This window comes from Onychostruthus taczanowskii, unplaced genomic scaffold (assembly GCF_017590055.1).
Source record: "Onychostruthus taczanowskii isolate IOZ18803 unplaced genomic scaffold, ASM1759005v1 scaffold22, whole genome shotgun sequence".
NCBI lineage: Eukaryota > Metazoa > Chordata > Aves > Passeriformes > Passeridae > Onychostruthus > Onychostruthus taczanowskii.
This window is the reverse complement of record NW_024499462.1, coordinates 11,578,715-11,596,741: the sequence shown is the minus strand read 5'-3', so window position 1 is coordinate 11,596,741 and position 18,027 is coordinate 11,578,715. Positions and strand designations below refer to the sequence as shown.

The following is an 18,027-nucleotide window of genomic DNA, read 5'->3' as shown; positions in this document are numbered from 1 at the left end:
AATAAAGGGTTTTGCAATGATACTTCTCTTAAATTTTGATCCTTTGTACTTTAAGAGATGGAGCCTCAATTGCCTTCATATAAATGAAGAAAAGATTCCCAATAAAGAAAAGTAGAAATTTTTCTCTTTGAAGGTGCCATGACGATGCTCATGTAGTTTTACCAGGACACGTGGAAGATGATAGGAAAAAGAAAATCTTTATTATGTTCAGCATGGTTTCATCAAGACAGTTTCTTGTGCTTTTAAGACAGAGTCCTCTCTTGTTCAAAGGCTAGTAGTGGGTTAGTAACCACTGGCAGGGTTAGTCCTGTAAGACTCAGGAGTTATTCTCGTCCAGGGACCTTTGCTATATTGCATTTTCTGTATGGTTCTTCTCCTGTAAGAGATGCTCCTATTGAAGAGCTACGTGTGTAAAGTTTATTGATAATTCTATGAATGTGGAGGTACAAAACAAGATGTAAACATTTCTTGGTAATGTTTTTTTTTTTTTTGCAGTGAAGCAAAGCTCTCCTTTTCTGCATTAAGCTACCATTGGTGTAGTTCTGTTTTTGAAAGAAAGACTATTTGGTTGCAGCTTTTCTTAAAGGTAAAAGCCTATCTAATCTGTAGATGTTTTGAGGAAAGTGAAGATACAAGTTTGAATTATAAAATTTGAGTAGAAAATTCTGTTCTTTAGAACAATTAGGCTAATCCAAGATAAGGGCTGGAATACTCTAGTAGGACACATAGTTTCAAGATATCTGTCTTATTGCTGTTTCTTTTGTAAAGTGAGCTCTGTCTCAGTTACAAGAATATAACAGACTTCTTTTACTAGTGTTTGTAACTTTCTTGTTCATAGAGATTGATATGATTGATTTCCTAGAAAGTGATATTGAACATGACTTTTTAAATAGGATCAGAACTATGTTTGTCTCCAGTGCATGATGTGATTGATACATAAGACACACAAAACTGTTTCTTTGATCACAAGTTCTCAGATAAAATACTTTTCATATTTTCAGTGTAAACTGTTATTTCCAGAGCTTTTGTAGCAGACAAAAATCTGTTCTAGCTAAAAAGTAGGACTCATTAATCCTTACCCTTGGGGTCCACTTTGAAGACTGTTAGTTTTGGTTTTTAGCTCCCCTAAGTGAAAAGCAAATACGTGGATTTGTTGCTAGTAGCATAGGAGAAAGGAACAGCAATTTCTAAGTGCTTGTGCAGGCACAGAATGAGATTCAGTACTCTGTTTTCCATTCAGGGACGTTTTTGCTGATTCTGTTTCTGCTGAAGACAATGCAGTGCACTGATGTTTCAAAACAATCGTTGAACATCATACGTGGTGCCCTCAGGAGTGAAATACCTCTCTTTGAGGCACTGTTCTCAAAGAACCTGTCTGTCTGTAAGCAGTGAAGTTGAAGGAATGGAGGAATTGTGTTAGATCAGCACAGTGTCCATGGCATATGGCACTGTTATTTGTGGAGAGGTTGCAGTGTCAGATACTCCCTTAAGAGAGCACATCGTTAATAGAACACAGGAAATTGTACTGAAGTTTCAGCTGGTGGCATCTTCTGGAGAATATTGCCTTGAAGCTGCCTCAGGATGCCCTGGATGGATTTTATTCTGGCTATGTGGAATTTTCAGTAAAATGTGCAACTGTATTGGATGATGAAATGTACAGCTGCCCATTGGAGAAGGCAAGAAATATTGTGATCCTTTCATAAAAGGATGAGTGATACACTTACAAGCCAACTGTAACCCTCCCTTTCACCTTCTTAGAAGACAGTCAGCTACGGTTATTTATTTTCCAGTGTGGATGCTAACTGACTGACTGTTGTTTGCTCTTAAGCTAAACAAAGTAATCTTTGTATTTAATAACAAAATACAGCATTTCTAGAACTGTTCTAGGTGGTTTTAAAGTAGAAATAGTAAATATAATTACATCAAAAATGCTTGTTCAAACTTGCATATTAGCTGAGTTCCCTTGCTTCTCAGGTGAATAGGAAACCATAAAGTCTTTATTCAATCCTGTGCAATATGCTTTCCATGGTTTGGCTGTTGCTGTGTGTAACTGAACAACAGTGTGACCATGCAGTCTTGTGTGAACGCAAACAAGTGTAATTCAAACACCTACAACCAGTTCATAAATCGGGGGGTTTTTTTTGTTTGCTTGCATCAGGATTAATTCCTTAGCTTACTGCAAGCCTAATGGCTTTATAATTATTATGGTCAATATTAATTGCACTCAAGGAAACTGAACATTTCAGTCTAGATGTCTGTTCTTTGACTATTTAAGAGATGCTATGGATATGAGGGGAGCTGAGCACTGGAACAGGTTGCCTGGAGAGTTTGTGGAGTCTGCTGTCCTGGAGATGTTCAGAAGCTGCCAGGACACAATCCTGAGCAATGTGCTTTAGGAGGACCCTGCTTGAGCAGGGAGGTTGGTCAAGATGACCTCCAGTGGTCCCTTTCACCCTTAGCTTTCTGCAAAATGAAGTTACGAATTGATTTATTCATTGCTATAGAACATAAAATTGTATTGAGAGCACTCAGATTTCAAGAGTGTGTTTAAAAAAAATCTTCAAACTTCATTTGGCTTTGTTCTGTCAGTTTTAGTTTGTTCATTTGGTCTTTCCCTGTGTACCAGTTGTTTAATGTCTTTGTTTGCTGCTGCTTTGTATTTCACCAGCCTCTGTGCAGTCTGCATCTCTATTGTCTTACACCTTTGAAGGCTAGCCTGCATTTGCTACCATGTTAAAAGCAAAAGAATAAGTGTGTTCCTTCAGTAAATAAAAAAAATCAATTCTGCTATCTCAAGCTAAATTTAAAACGGTGTTGTGATTTTTGCTTAATATTATGAAACTGAGGTAGTGATGTTTGGAAGTGTGTGTGGTAGGGAAAGAAGGATGTGTCATGGGCATTTGGAGATATGGACTTAATGAAATAGCTGCCCTTGGCAGTTTGTAATTTGAAGTATGCATGAAACTGCTTTCATGCCGTAGGAGTGAAAAGGGGCTGATCTGATTCTGATTTTTGGAAGATTTTTAGGAGAGAGCTGGTGAGATATAAGTGTGTTCACCTCACAGCAGACATGACAATAAATTTCTTCTAGTAAGCACACAAGTAAATGCAGAATGGAGGAGGAAGATGGACACTGCACTGCTTGCAAAAGGGAGTGATACTTAACAAATATTACCAAGCTCTTAAAAAATACCGGAAAGTGTGAACATTAAACTTGTCTGGATAGTTCCAATTGTCTGGATGAAGCCAGACTAATTCTGTTTGCCTGTGTTTCAGGTAGTGGTTGCCAGTTTCAAATAGTCCCTTGGTTTTCTCTGTTGGCCACTGTCCTGCTATGAAGCCTGGACCTCTGAGCTCATGCTATTTAACTTGTTTGAAGATACAGAACCAAGTATCAAAAAAATTAGCAGTTAAATAACTGAAAGTTTTTGGAGACTGGCACAGATGTATTAAAGTTACTGTTTTCACATAAGTGTGTTGTGGATTCTGTAGCTATTTCAGCGCCGTTACTAGGAATCCTGTAGATTGAAATTACTGGATAATTACAAGTCAGTTTGTTTAAATCTATGTTTTAATGCCTAATTATCTCCTTAATTTGTGTTGAAGGCATAAAATTTATGTATGTGTATGAACTTTCCCTTTCTCAGATTGCATTTCTTCTAATTGTTTCAAATCTTGGATAAGATGAAACCTCAGTGATTCTGAGGATGTTTATGTGACAGAAATCAAAGACTGTAAATCACATTTGGTGCATTGCTTTGCTGTGGAGGATGGAGATAAAGCAAGAAATAAAAATCATTAATGATATTCTGGCAGTTGAATTTTGTGATACTATCACTCATATGCCCAGAAGATAAGATAGACAACTCTTTGTTCTTGATTAGGTCTTAGATTTTGTTGTGGTTTTAGTTTTTTGTGTAGTATACAATCTGGCTTGTTTACTCTTGGGGGTGTGTGATGAAGAGCTGTGTTTTGTCCTGTGAGTGTTGCTGCTGTTCATAATCTGATATCAAGGATTATACCTGAAAAAGGTTCTTTCAGATTGCCACTTGGACACTATCCATTATTAAAATTAGGTAGACACAGTGAGGCTGCAGGTATCTGTTTAACAGGGGCATATTGTGCTCATTTCAAATGCTTCAGGATAGATTAATGAGCTACCAAGATCAGTGTTTTTATTACCTACAATTTAGATCAATTACTTGGCATCTCTTTGGTAAGTTTCATTTAATAGGTGTTATTCGAATCACAGAATCTCTTAAGAGAGACTTTCCATTCAGTGCTTGCTACATGTATCCAAGATTGTTTCCTCTAATTTATATTTTTGATCCTCTAGAATGTATCTTGGAAAAGCATAGGTTATATTTTAGAAAGGTAGGGGAAGACTACTGACAGATGTTACTGCCACGGAGATAACATTTCACTGCCTTAATGTAGAGTGAAAATGGCCACTAAGAACCAGTCTCTAAATCCCCAAACACAGGAAAGATACAGTAAGCCAGTTTAGTAAAGCTCTAAAGGTGCTTGTAGTTGTCCAAGTAATGATTCTAAACTCTTGTTTGGATCGTGGTTTTTTATTCAGCTTCATAATATGTTTACCAAGAAATTATTGGTGCAACCCCCTTATCTATGAGGAAAATGAGAGTAGAGGAAGAATTTTTGTCCAAGTAACTTTAGAGGTTATTGAAATGCAAGAATGAAACCTAGGTCTTGCAAAAACTCTACAAACGTTTTGTATTAGTGCCCAAGACTTCTTACATGTGAAGTTGGAGGGTAAACTGTAAAGTTACTTGAAGCAATAAGTTCTCATGGATTTATTTTTAAAATCTAGGTTATTCTTCCTCTCTTTCCTATGTTGAGGCTTCTGTCACTACTTTTGTTGCCTACCTCAGCTTTTCCTGGTTTTTTATGAGTAGTGACATCTTAGCATAAAACTTGGGTTTGTATGTTGCACACAAGGTGATCCAGAAGTCTTTCTTGATACAAGTGAAGCTTTGTTTAGAATTAGGCAAAATAGACTATACACTATAGGTCTGCTTTTGTGCAATTGGAATTAAAGCAACAATTCTTTACCTTCAAACTATTCAGGATGCACTGTGGTGTTGAATGTGGAGTTTGATGTTTCCTGTCAACAGTAGTTGCATGTAGTGCCAAGACATACTAAAGTGTATAATCTAGTTTAAAAAAGGTTAATATGCTGCAACTTTAAATGCTAAAATACCTTAATTTCCTTAATTTTTATGGTAGTGTTTCTTCTGTAAAAGAAAATAAATTTTCTTGCGAGTTTGCAGTGGTACCATGCCGATGTAGGCAGGCTTCATGTAGCTCTGTAGGAGTAGGCAGATGTGGGATGGTATTCCTGAAGCTCTGGCATTTTATCACAAATCATGCTAATAGATATGAAAGGCACACTACTTATTTCAGTATCTGTGTTGTGATCACTTGATGCCTGCTTTTCTATGTAAATTTCTTTAGGCAAACTGGAGATTAGACTACGATGCATATCTGTGTATGATTTTTCTAAATTCAGTTGTGGACCTTTGGTATTGTGTCCAAGAAAGGGAAGACCAATGTTTCAGGCAGAGTAAATAGACAAATATTTGTATGTGTATTTTGTGGTTTTATCTAAGAAAAATACCTCTGTGTGTGGTTTGTGTATGGTAGACCATACAGCAAAATAAGGAAACAGCCACTGCTTCTCTTAAACCTGGTTATCCTATGCAACCTGTTAATAATATACTTTTAATGTATAGCTGATTGGATTGGGAGAAACTTTGTGAAGAGGTTAGTAGGATTTGTTTAATAAACATGACATGACTGTACTGGATATGTTTTACATCTGTCTTTGAATAATAAAAGTGAAAAATTTGAGGGGAAAAAAGTGTTTTAAAAATATTGGAAGGCACAAGAACTGTATATTTTGGTGGATTCCAAATGACTTTAAGTAGTGTAATTCCATAAATATAATGTCTGTGCTTATGGTGGAGGAAGCATTTTGTAAACCCAGTTGTTTAAGGCCTGTTGGCAGTTTTTGGAAAGGCACAATGCAGAATATGTATAATGGAGGGATGAATTACGATGAAAGGATACCTGGTATTTATGGTGTTATTTTTTTCTCTGTACTGAATTGGTTTTACAGGTGGCATCTTCTTGTATCTCCAAGCAGGTGTGTTCTACTCTAAATTGTAAAATGCTTTTAGAGCTGAACAGTTAAAAGGGACTTACAACATACATAGACTATAAAATGAAGGTGGTATATTGTGTAATAATGGATCAGTTACTGTCTTGAAGACTGCAAGCAGGAATTATGGATGTTCTTAAATGTGAATTAAAGGAGATTATTTTTTAATAATTTCTCTTAACTAATTATCTGAGTAATTCATCTTGTCAATTATGTTACCTCCAAAATACAACTTCTCGCTGTTTAATCAAAAACTTCTGTCACCTGGGGCTTCTTAAAGAAAAATGACTTAACAGATATTACCCATGATACTTCCTCTTGAGAGTCTTCTGCAAATTCTTGGCTTCAGTGGTGTAACTCGTTTAACAGTAACACTGGTACTGCTACAGTGATGTAAATGTTTCTCAAAAGACCAGAGAGTTGTAGCTCTGAAGGAGAAGGTGTATGACGGGACCTGTTCCAAAACATGTTGGCTTTTTCTTCTCATCCTTGCCTTACTATTAGAAAATGGCTTTTGGTTCATGTTTGATTCTCATAACATATGATCTGAGTCACTCACAAGAATTTGGTCTTTCCTAGGGCACTTTAATGATGAAAACTCATCTCTTTTATAGAGAGGATTTATTTAATTGCAAGACATTCTAGTAGTTCAATCAGTCATGCTGTGATGATCTTTTGTATTAATTCCAACTTTCTTATGAGCTAATTAAAACTCCTTGCTTTTGTTATCTCCATAAAGTATCCTGTTTATTTTTATTCTAGGTTATTTGCTTTCTAGAAGAGAGGGTCAAGCAGGATCCCCTGAAAAACCATTGTCTGATCTGGGTCGTCTCTCCTACTTGGCTTATTGGAAAAGTGTCATATTGGAATACCTGAACTGCCACCATGAAAAGCAAATCAGCATCAAAGGAATGAGCCGAGCTACTGGAATGTGTCCACACGATATTGCCACAACCCTGCAGCAACATAGCATGATAGATAAAAGAGAAGACAGGTGAGTGAATCTTGTAAAAAAATTTAAAAACTGAGACGAAACATTCTTTACTTACAAAACAGTTGATGTGAAAAATGTCTGTATAAAAGTTTGACTTTAAAATGAATGATAACCATCTTATTGTAGAAGTCAGTGTGGAGGGGTCGTACATACAGAGCTTTTCTTCCTGGGGATATTCTGGATGCTCTTTCATGTTAATGGTTATTAGAAATATGTGGCCAGCTCAAAACATTTTCAGTTAAGAGTTTTGTTTCATTTAGTATAACCTTCCCTAAGTGTTCCCAGCTCTTGCTGTGCAAATATTTCACTTTGAATACCAGTAAGAGAAAAAAACGGTGTTTGTGGGTGGCAGTCTCTCTTTCCACACCTCCTGTTTCAATCATTGCTGAATTCATGTAAACCATGGGATCAGATCAGCTCTACACAAAGTGCTCCTGCTCAAGGTACTGGTAATACAAGTTTCTATTTAATGTCATGATCAATGTTCAAAGTCAGTGCACTGAGAAGGTGAGTTCCTGTATTGTGAATATCTTCTTTCTTCATGCTCTTGATGGGTATTTAGAATTTTCTGGGTTGTTGTTCTTGCTTGGTCTGTTTCTTTCCTTAAAATGTCTTAAATGGCTTTCAATGGTATTTGTGTTTCTGAAGATGATCTTCATTCTTTCTGGATATTCCAATCATAGAAACTTAATAATTAAGCAAAGCTGCCTTACAAACACTGGCCTGCCAAAACAGTAAAATTAAAATCAGAAAAAGTTCAGCCTCAGTAATTTTTATGTGACCCAGCACTAGTATTCAAATGACAAGTATGAGAGTAGTAAGAGGCGTGCTGGCATTGCCTTAAACCTCTTCTGGAGTACTTAGTTATGGACAACCTGAGGACAAATGTACTTTAAGGGAAATTTTTTGCATATGTAGTGAAGTAGAAGTTTGTCACAATTCTGGAAAAGGGTTCTCGATCTGATTTCTTATTTTAAATTTTGTTTTTTCACTGACAGAATGTTGTTACTTCACCAACCTGATTTTTAAAGTGCTTGAAATTTAGCTAATCCTTGCTGTTCAGATAGCTCTTTGTAACAGGGGAGTTTGATGGGATATGTGCTAATATATTAGCATACTGTGCTATCTTATTAGTCTTTACCTACTTTTGAAATGCCACTTCATAGTAATTGGAAAGTCGTATTTCATTAGTGCAGGACTAAAGTGTATTTTTTTGCTTTGTTAGAAAACCTTTGGTTTTGTCTTCAGCTGTAACATTATGACTTTCTCACTCTTGACTTGATGATCCACAGAGTTTTCTATCTATGTTTGTATGTAATATTGAAATTAGAAATTGTTCTGACAGTGATTTAAGTGCCAACACTAAACCTCTTGAATTAGGTTTAGGGTAGTCAACTATAAAACCTTGACTTTGTTTTCTGTTACCCTTGTGATGGTTAGTATTGAGCTTTCACTTCATAAACTGTTGTTCCTTCACTTCCTCTCAGTAAACAGTCAGTGGTGTAGGGATGTTAGCACTGTGTGTAAGCTGGTATTTTTAGTTTGATGGATCCTTTCATTTGCCCATATTTTTTCACAGGTTGTTTTGCAAAAGGATGTCAACTATAGAAAGGCTGTTCCATGTGGTCCCTTTCTAAATTACATTACTGTTTATTTGATTGTAGATTTGTAATTATTAGAAGGGAAAAGCTGATTTCAAGTCATATGGAGAAACTGAAAGCAAATCCACGTATCAATGAAGTAGATCCCGAAAGCTTGAGATGGACTCCTTTGTTAGTTTCTAATGCTGCAGTTTCTGAAGAAGAAAGGGAAGCAGAAAAGGAGGTAATATCAGAGATATCTTCTGAATTCTCTTCCTTTGGCTTTCATAACTCTGAATATTCAACATTAGATTGTCTTAAATAGAGCAGATTTAGCTTTGACCACTACATATTGCTATTGTGATGCAGAATTTTTGGAAGCTTCGCAGCAACACATGGTAACTTTGGGGGGATGCATATGAAAACTTAAAATGTGAATCGCTTGTCATGGAGCTGTATTTATCACTCTTGAGGTAGTCAAAGAGCATGTAATCAGATCAAATTTGGTGCAGAGCTCAGGGGCTGCTCTTTCAATCGATTCTTTGTGTTCTCAACTTGCTCAAAGTGATCCAGTCAGTGGGCATGTAATGTAGTGCTAAAGGACTTAAATCAATTCGCTGCATCATTAATAGTGCTAAATATCCCATGAAATGCAATCTTCTTTGGTTTGTTATCTGTTAACTGTTGTAAAGGAACAACTAGATGATTCAGCTGAAATGTTGTTGCTAGGTTAGCTAGCAGTGCTAATCAGGGTTGACTTATTTTAACTATTTAGCTGAATGTAAAGGATATGGCAAAGTAAATGCTGTTTCAGTGACCTGTTATTTTAACCTCAACCCTTCAGGCTGAGCGTCTTATGGAACAAGCTAGCTGCTGGGAAAAGGAAGAGCAAGAAATGTTCTCCACAAGAACTAATAGTAGGCAATCACCTGCAAAAGTACAATCTAAAAATAAATATTTGCGATCTCCAGAAAGTGTGGCCGTGGTGGGGGAGCGAGGGCAATGCACAGAACAATCTAAGGAAAGCAGTGAGGAGGATGGCGGGGACGAGAATCAACAGAGCTCGCCTCCCCGGCTGACAAAGCCCCAGTCGCTGGCCATGAAGAGAAAGGTGTGTTCCTTCAGTGCTTCGGTTCAAAGTCATTTGTCTCTGATTTCAATCAAAATAACAACCTGGTTTTTTGCAAACATTTATTAGACTATTTTAATCCTTTAAGTGTTATTTGGACGCTTAACTACTTCTCTCTTTTCTGCACTCCATCCAGTTTTTGTCTTTTGGATTTTTTACAGATCTGTAAAATACTAGTGACATAAAAGAAAAAAATCAGAATTTTATGTTAATTTTTAAACTAGAGATTGCCCTCTGGTGTTTGGCATTGGTATTTGTTCAATATCTTAATGGTTCTTTCTTTTTTTGTATTAAGATGGAGTCCAGCTTGTGGGGTTTGTCTTTTTACGTTTTTTTCTTTTAATATAGGAGCACCTAAAAGGGGAATACTGTTTTTGAAAAGAAATGTTGTTAAAACAAATGGGTTTTTTAAAATTCATATTCTTCTAATTTAAACATTAAATTCTGGTTGCTGCTATGTTCTGCCATGCACTAATTTCTTAATTTCCTTAAAAAATCAACTCTTTGAGTTGCTTAAATTAGTAAACTTAAGAATCCCAAAGTTTTAAAGCATTCACCTTAGCCTTTGTATTTAGGTGTCTCTGGTGAGAATTAGGAAATTGGATTGTCCGTTTGGTTATACTGTGTGAGCTTAGTTTAAAAGTAACCATAAATCTCTGAGAATGTATAATAACAGAAAAACAAAATCTTGAATAGTTTTTTTTTTATAGCAGCCAACTGTAGGATGCTTGAGGTGCACTTCTTCGATGTTATCTCTTTTTCTGTGTACATACTTATTTCTAAAAATAGCAGAAACCTGAAATGTTGAAGAGTAAGCTTTGGTACTTGTGAAGGTTGTTGTGGAATTATAAATCTACAGAGGAGAAATGTGTAAGTACTATTTATGTAACAGTGCTATGAATGCTATTTGACAGAAGAAGGTAAAAGACACTACAATATGAAGAAAATTCTAGTCTTCATTTTCACTTACAGAAAGGTTTGTATATGTAACTATTTTAACTGTTTAGACATTTTACTTTTGGGTTCTGTCTACATTTGAATTTGATGCCACATAAGGTGTTTTTTTGAATGAGTAAATCGATTATTGTGAACTCACTCTACAAAAATTTATGTCCAGAATCAGTTAGTGAACAGGAATGTAGGAAGAGTTTGATTTGTGGAATTATTTTTCAGAGACCTTTCATACTGAAAAAGAAAAGGGGCCGTAAACGCAGAAGGATAAATAGCAGTGTTACAACAGAGACAATTTCTGAAACTACCGAGGTGCTGAATGAGCCATTTGATAATTCTGATGAAGAGCGCCCCATGCCACAGCTGGAGCCCACCTGTGAGATGGATGGAGAAGACGATGACTTGAAGCCTGTGATTAGAAAAGCTTTTGAGTATCAGCCTGGGCAGCAGAAACAGGAGGAAGAAGAGCAGAACAAGGAGGAGAAAGATACTCATTGTCACAGGCGTGATGAAAATTGTACAGGTAAACTTAAAATGTTCTCATATCTTCACAAAAATAATTTTGTTGGGTTGCGTTCAAAAGAAATATTTTTGTCATGCATCTGGAAATTTTAAATGAGATGTATTTAGCTGTTGTTATTATTAAAATAATTTGCTTTTTGTGTTCAGGAAACAAATCTTACCCAGCCTGAGGCATTGAAGTTCTTGTCATATTATCAAAAACAACTTCTATGTCCCTACAGCAAGGCATTTCATACTCAACAGTGCAAAGGGTATCACTGGAATATTGTCCAATATAGTTTTTGTGTCAGTGGTAAAGGATACAAGCAAAAAGTAACATTTGATTTATACAAATATCTTTCTATTCAGTATTGTTGGTAATTCAGTGAAATGTTTGGTGCTTCTGTAGCATAATATATCCTCAGCACTAGTATCGTGTTTTATTTCCCCACAAAAGAGACAGTTTTAACTGTGTCCTTTCAAAGCTGCTTTTCTAGTTTGATTTCAAGGATATTTCCTGTCAGAAAAGTTAATGGATGGATAGTTAAACTACTCATGAGCTGTTCTGAATGTGCACTCTTCCCTTGACCTCCTGGCCCTCAAATTACGCTTATGAGTTTTAACTCCAAAATTAATAACTAGACTCTCAGGTCTGTGTATTTTCTCTAAGAAGCCAGTAGCTACTACTTCAGTGTTTTTGTAATTGCATGGGAAGTTCCATCCTTGCAGTCCTCAACTGAGGGATCGTGGGCTGATTTCTATTTCCAACAGCTCTTGTGTGTTGTGGGATATTATAATATTACCACTTTTTCCAGCTTCTCAAGAGAAACTATTTAAACTAGTAGTAGCAAGTTCCAGCTCTGTCCCAGTGGTCAGGTTTGCACTGTTTTAATTAGAATGATGTTTTTTATTTGCCCATGGACCATGTCATCACAACGCAGAAGTATCACCGAAGCCATTACACTCCCAAGTGCAACATGTTATGTCTTGATAATTTTCTTTTTTTCTGGAGTAACGTGTAAGTGGTATCTGGGGAGAAAGGAAAGATGTGAACGTGTTTAGGTCCTTTTTTTTAGTCACTGGATTAGTTTAGTGTTCTGATGCACTCTGTGTGTAATTTTAATTATCTTTTGCCTTCTATCGTCTCTTGTGAACCATGTTATGAGATGTTGCCCATGAGAAAGTACTAGAATGAACCACCTTTGTTCAGTATTGGTATTAAAGCATGATTATATATTTTTTATGGCTTGTCCTCCAGAATGGTCAAAGAGGAAACTCAAGACTTTCGTGTCATTACTGTCAAAAAAGATGAATGTGTGTTAGATCAATGTCTATATAAAGTGAAGGAATACTTCTATTCTAAAACCGAAGGTGGAAAGTCAAATATTTGGACAGTATTTGCTTTAGTTTACATATCCTGTCATTTAAATCTCTGGGATTTTTCTAATGTATAAATGGTGGTTCTGATAGTGTCTGTTAAAAGACCACCAAACCATAACATATCTGTGTAGTGTGTTTGAGCTGTAGATACTGCATTGTTCTACTGTGTTTTGAGACCTGTTTATAACTCTTGTTTCATGCTTTCTGAATACATTTTGAGTTTATAAATTATTTTCAAGTTTATATTGGAAAATATTGATTAGTCTGCAAGCTAAGACTTTTTTTTTTTTTTTTTTTGTCTCTATTAACTCCCAAAGATAATACAGAGGATGTAGCTGTGTTGGAAGAAAACACTAAAGACAATCTTGAACCTTTAAAGAGTAAGCAGGGTTGGCCCAAAGGAGTTAAACGTGGTCCATCTAAATGGAGACAAAGCAAAGAAAGAAAACCTGGCTTTAAGCTTAATTTGTACACTCCACCTGAGACTCCCATGGAGCCTGACTATCAGGTGCTGGTGGAAGAACAGAAGGAAGTAGCTGAAGACAAGCCCTGTTCAGTTCCTGCCGTTACAGAGGAAGCTGTTAAAGAACCAGCTGAAGCACTGCCACCACCAGATAATGAGGTGAAAGAAGTAGAACCTGAACCTCTGCATCCACCCAGTGAACCCTTTGAAAAACAAGAAAATGATACTATGAAAGCTGGGGAGGAAGAAAGGAGCATAGAGGAAGATGGAATCAATTCAAAAGATCAAGAAAAAGACAAAGCAGAAGAAGCTTTTGTGCAGAAAGAGGAGTCTGTGCATTTGGATGATCAGGAGGAAGAGGAGGAGGAGGATGAAGAACCGTCTCACAATGAGGATCATGATGCAGATGACGAAGATGATAGTCACATGGGTTCAACAGAAGTGGAGAAAGAGGAATTGCCTGGTGAAGCTTTCAAAGAAATGCTGGAAACTCAGCAATCTTTTTTAGACGTAAATGTTCAAACTGGTAATTCAAATCAAGAGGAGTTAATGGATTGTGGTGTTGACCTTGCAGCTGATCAGTGTGCAAGTGACCAGAAAGAACTTGCTACAGATTCAGACCCAGTGCCTGAATCTGATGATGATCATGCAGACAACAACCAGGACCAAAAAGCTGGTGAAGAATTACATTCCGATTTCAAGGGAGAAAGTACTGAGACCATGGAGATTGACTCAGAGACCGTTCAGGCAGTACAGTCTCTAACCCAAGAAACAAGTGAACATGAAGATACATTTCAGGACTGTGCAGAGACTCAAGAGGCCTGTAGAAGTTTGCAGAACTATGCCCACAACGACCAAAGTCCCCAGATGACCACACTGGATGACTGTCAGCAGTCTGACCACAGCAGCCCAGTTTCATCTGTGCATTCTCATCCCAGCCAGTCAGTTCGTTCTGTTAATAGTCCAAATGTTGCTCCTTTAGAGAACAGCTATGCTCAGATCAGCCCAGATCAAAGTGCCATTTCTGTGCCGTCTCTGCAGAACATGGAGACCAGCCCAATGATGGATGTTCCCTCAGTTTCTGATCATTCACAGCAAGTTGTAGATAGTGGGTTTAGTGACTTAGGAAGTATCGAGAGCACAACAGAAAACTATGAAAACCCAAGCAGTTACGATTCTACGATGGGCAGTAGTATCTGTGGAAACAACTCTTCTCAAAACAGTTGCTCATACAGCAGCCTTACGTCTAGTAACCTAACACAGAGTAGCTGTGCAGTGACCCAGCAGATATCTAACATTAATGGAAGCTGCAGTATGATGCAACAAGCAAACATCAATTCTCCTCCCACTTGTAACGTAAAATCTCCCCAAGGTTGTGTTGTTGAAAGGCCTCCGAGCGGCAACCAACAGTTATCCCAGTGCAGCATGGCTGCTAATTTCACTCCACCTATGCAGTTGACTGAAATCCCCGAGACTAGCAATGCCAACATTGGATTATATGAAAGAATGGGGCAGAGTGAATTTGGAGCAGGGCATTACTCACAGCCATCTGCCACCTTCAGCCTTGCTAAACTGCAACAGTTAACTAATACGCTTATGGATCATTCTTTGCCTTACAGCCATTCAGCTGCTGTAACTTCCTATGCAAACAGTGCCTCTTTGTCTGCCCCCTTAAGTAACACAGGGCTTGTTCAGCTTTCCCAGTCTCCACATGCTGTTCCCGGAGGACCCCAAGCACAGGCTACTATGACCCCTCCCCCCAACCTTACTCCTCCTCCCATGAATTTGCCACCTCCCCTTTTGCAGCGTAATATGACTTCATCGAATATTGGAATATCCCACACCCAAAGACTGCAGACTCAGATGGCCAGCAAAGGTCACGTCTCTGTAAGAACCAAATCCACACCTCTGCCACCTGCTGCTGCAGCCCATCAGCCCCAAATTTATGGGCGAGCTTCACAGACTGTGGCCATGCAAGGGCCCGCACGGACCTTAACGATGCAGCGTGGCATGAACATGAGTGTAAATTTGATGCCAGCCCCTGCTTATAATGTCAATTCAGTGAACATGAATATGAATACCCTTAATGCTATGAATGGTTACAGTATGTCCCAGCCAATGATGAATAGTGGGTATCACAGTAATCATGGGTATATGAATCAAACCCCTCAGTACCCTATGCAGATGCAGATGGGAATGATGGGAACTCAGCCATATGCACAGCAGCCAATGCAGACAGCACCCCACAGTAACATGATGTACACTCCTCCGGGCCACCACGGCTACATGAACACAGGCATGTCCAAACAGTCTCTCAATGGATCCTACATGAGAAGGTAGGCCCGTGGGAGAGACGCTACCAAACTGGCGTATGGGATTGATCTGCACAAATACCTTTGGAGAGTACGATTTCAAAACCAGCAATTGGTGTGAATGCAAAAACATTTGTTGGCACCATTTAAAAGCTGTATGCAGCAGAAAGCCTTATACAAGTTTTTCTTTATTTCATGCTTAGTTGGGTTTTTTTCTTTTTTTTTTTTTCCCTTTGGTTTTGTTTTGTTCCATTTTGGGGTTTTTTGTTTATTTTTTTAACATTGTGAGATTTAACTTCTCTTTGGAGGGAATTAGGTGGTTTTACATTTTTTGTTTATTTCATTGAGCTTGAAGTTCTCTGGAAAGGAAGAACTCTTTCTATGAACTGCAATTACACAGCAGCTGATGGTTCAGAGCCATTTTATGTGCCTGCTCCCATTAAAAATGTGGATAAATAGACTCCAAAACTATCAGACAGTACTGGATCATGAGCTTTTTCTCTCTCCTTTCCCCACATGTAAATGCCTTTTAGCAGTTCTTTTATTGTATTATTTTGTTTCTGAAGGTGACACTTCTGCATGCCGCTAATGTCTTTGTTAGTGACAGTGCATTTTGTAGTACTGTACAAGTGTTGTGCTTAACAGTAAGCCATTTCTTAATTTTTTTGCCTTGATTAGGTTACCCTAGTTTGAGGGGTAAAAAAACCAGAACTATATTTTTGTTAATTATAAAACTTGTAAAAATAATAAAAAAAGCTGCAAAAGCTATTCACATTTTGGTTAGTTCAAAGGGTTTTATTGCTGTATGTTTAGTGTAAAGTTGAGACTCTTTTCCATTTTTGTGACCAGTTTCTTTGGGGCTGGGTAGGAAAAAAGGCAGCTTTCTGTTTTATAAAAACTTATGTTTTTTTGTTGATTGAAACATCTCAGTGTTTATTTGTCAAGTTTTGAAACATTTTCGTATATGTCCAAATACTTGGCAGGATTTAAAAAAAAAAGTAGTGAATTTGGTGTAAAGTTGCTATTTTATGGAAATGCCTCTAACTTTACATTTTCATTCCATCTGTAGATTTTTCTATCTTTATAAAATATTGGAGTTATTTTTTAAGGGAAAAAATAGAGCAGTAGCGTGTGAATAGCGCAAACTAAGCTTACAGATCGCATGTAAAAAGGCAAAAGTTATTTGTGTCTGTTTATATTGCTTCCTTTTTTGTAGCCTTTGTACCTGTACAGAGTGACTGTAAGGGCCGAACAGAAGAGGCTTGATACATGTAAAAATAGGACCCAGTGACACTCTTGTATTTATCTGTTATCTTTTTAGTCAGTCACTTAAAAAAATACCCACAAAGACCCGACCAAGCAACAAAAATAAAAACTGCAAAAAACTACACCCCCCTCCCCCAAGCTGTACATTTTAACATAAAATAAATTATGATGAGCCATTTTTAGCCTCTTGTGTCTTGTCATAGTTTGATGTTGCATGGGAATTACCTCCTGAAACAGTGTTTGTTACAGTGCTCTCATGTGCTTGATCTAAAGCCCATTACAGTTGGTGGGGTTTGGATTAGGCTGTTTAGAGCTTAAGTGTAGGTTACTCATCATAATTGCATACACCTTGTGAAAATAAAGAATACCTAAGATTATTATTTTTAATAATCTTAATAAAATATTTAATAAATATGTATTTAATACCTTATGAGGTTGTCAATATTTAATGTATGAAACTTCTTTCCTACAGAAGATGTGAATATATATATATAAAAGGATATATGATAGTAACAGACATGGTGTTTGAACTGTATTTTCATGATAGAATTGTAATATCTTCCTTTGTCAATGTCGCTGGGTGACAAGATGATGCAAATTCTGCATTAAGTCTATGGGTTCTGTGTATATGCGTGTATGTGGGCACACACAAACATACTTAGAGATGAGCACTTCTCATGTAGCAATAGAAGGTCTGTTAAAGACAAGAAGGCTGTCTATATGTGGATCTCATGAGTGGACAAATTCAAATTTGGGATGTGTGAACCTGCACCAGAAAAAGTCCCTGTAATAATTTTTCAGAATGCTTCTAATATGAATGTTGCCACTGTCACTGCAGTAAGGTTACTAGCTAAGGTGAACGGAGTGGCCATCTTGACTGAAAACTGTCCCCATTCCAGTATATTAAACAGCTTTAAAGGTAATATTTCATTTATCTTAAAGTCAAAGAAATGTGTATTTCTTTAAATAAACCATTACTGTGTGGTGGTACCAAATCAAGAAATTGATACTACAGATTCACGTGCATGACCTGTTGAGTTTTAATACAATGGAGCAGCAGTCTAAGATAGTGAATGAGAATGAGAGCTTAAGTTGCTGATCAAATGGTAATCTGGAGTAACTTGTGTTTTAGGAGTTCAGAACATCTGATAAGGAGAGCACCATACAACAAAGATTTGGGTTCATGCCCTTAAATTGTCAAATTTGTTGATTGAAAGCAGAGAGTATTCTTAGTACTTAAACTCTGATTTCATCTTTACAAAGTAACTTG

The 18,027-nt window shown here is 37.1% G+C and overlaps 1 protein-coding gene across 2 annotated transcripts in view; it reads left to right on the top strand.

The window, feature by feature from the left end:
• KAT6B (lysine acetyltransferase 6B) overlaps positions 1 to 16,933 on the top strand; it is a 107,618-nt gene extending 90,685 nt beyond the window's left edge. For both annotated transcript variants that reach the window (XM_041404717.1, XM_041404716.1), the window contains 5 exons: positions 6,944 to 7,175; positions 8,840 to 8,999; positions 9,600 to 9,866; positions 11,058 to 11,358; positions 13,034 to 16,933. In XM_041404717.1, coding sequence (XP_041260651.1) covers positions 6,944 to 7,175; positions 8,840 to 8,999; positions 9,600 to 9,866; positions 11,058 to 11,358; positions 13,034 to 15,519 — 3,446 coding nt within the window. In that variant the 3' untranslated portion in view covers positions 15,520 to 16,933. The remainder of the gene's footprint in view (positions 1 to 6,943; positions 7,176 to 8,839; positions 9,000 to 9,599; positions 9,867 to 11,057; positions 11,359 to 13,033) is intronic.
• The last annotated feature ends 1,094 nt before the right edge of the window (positions 16,934 to 18,027 follow it).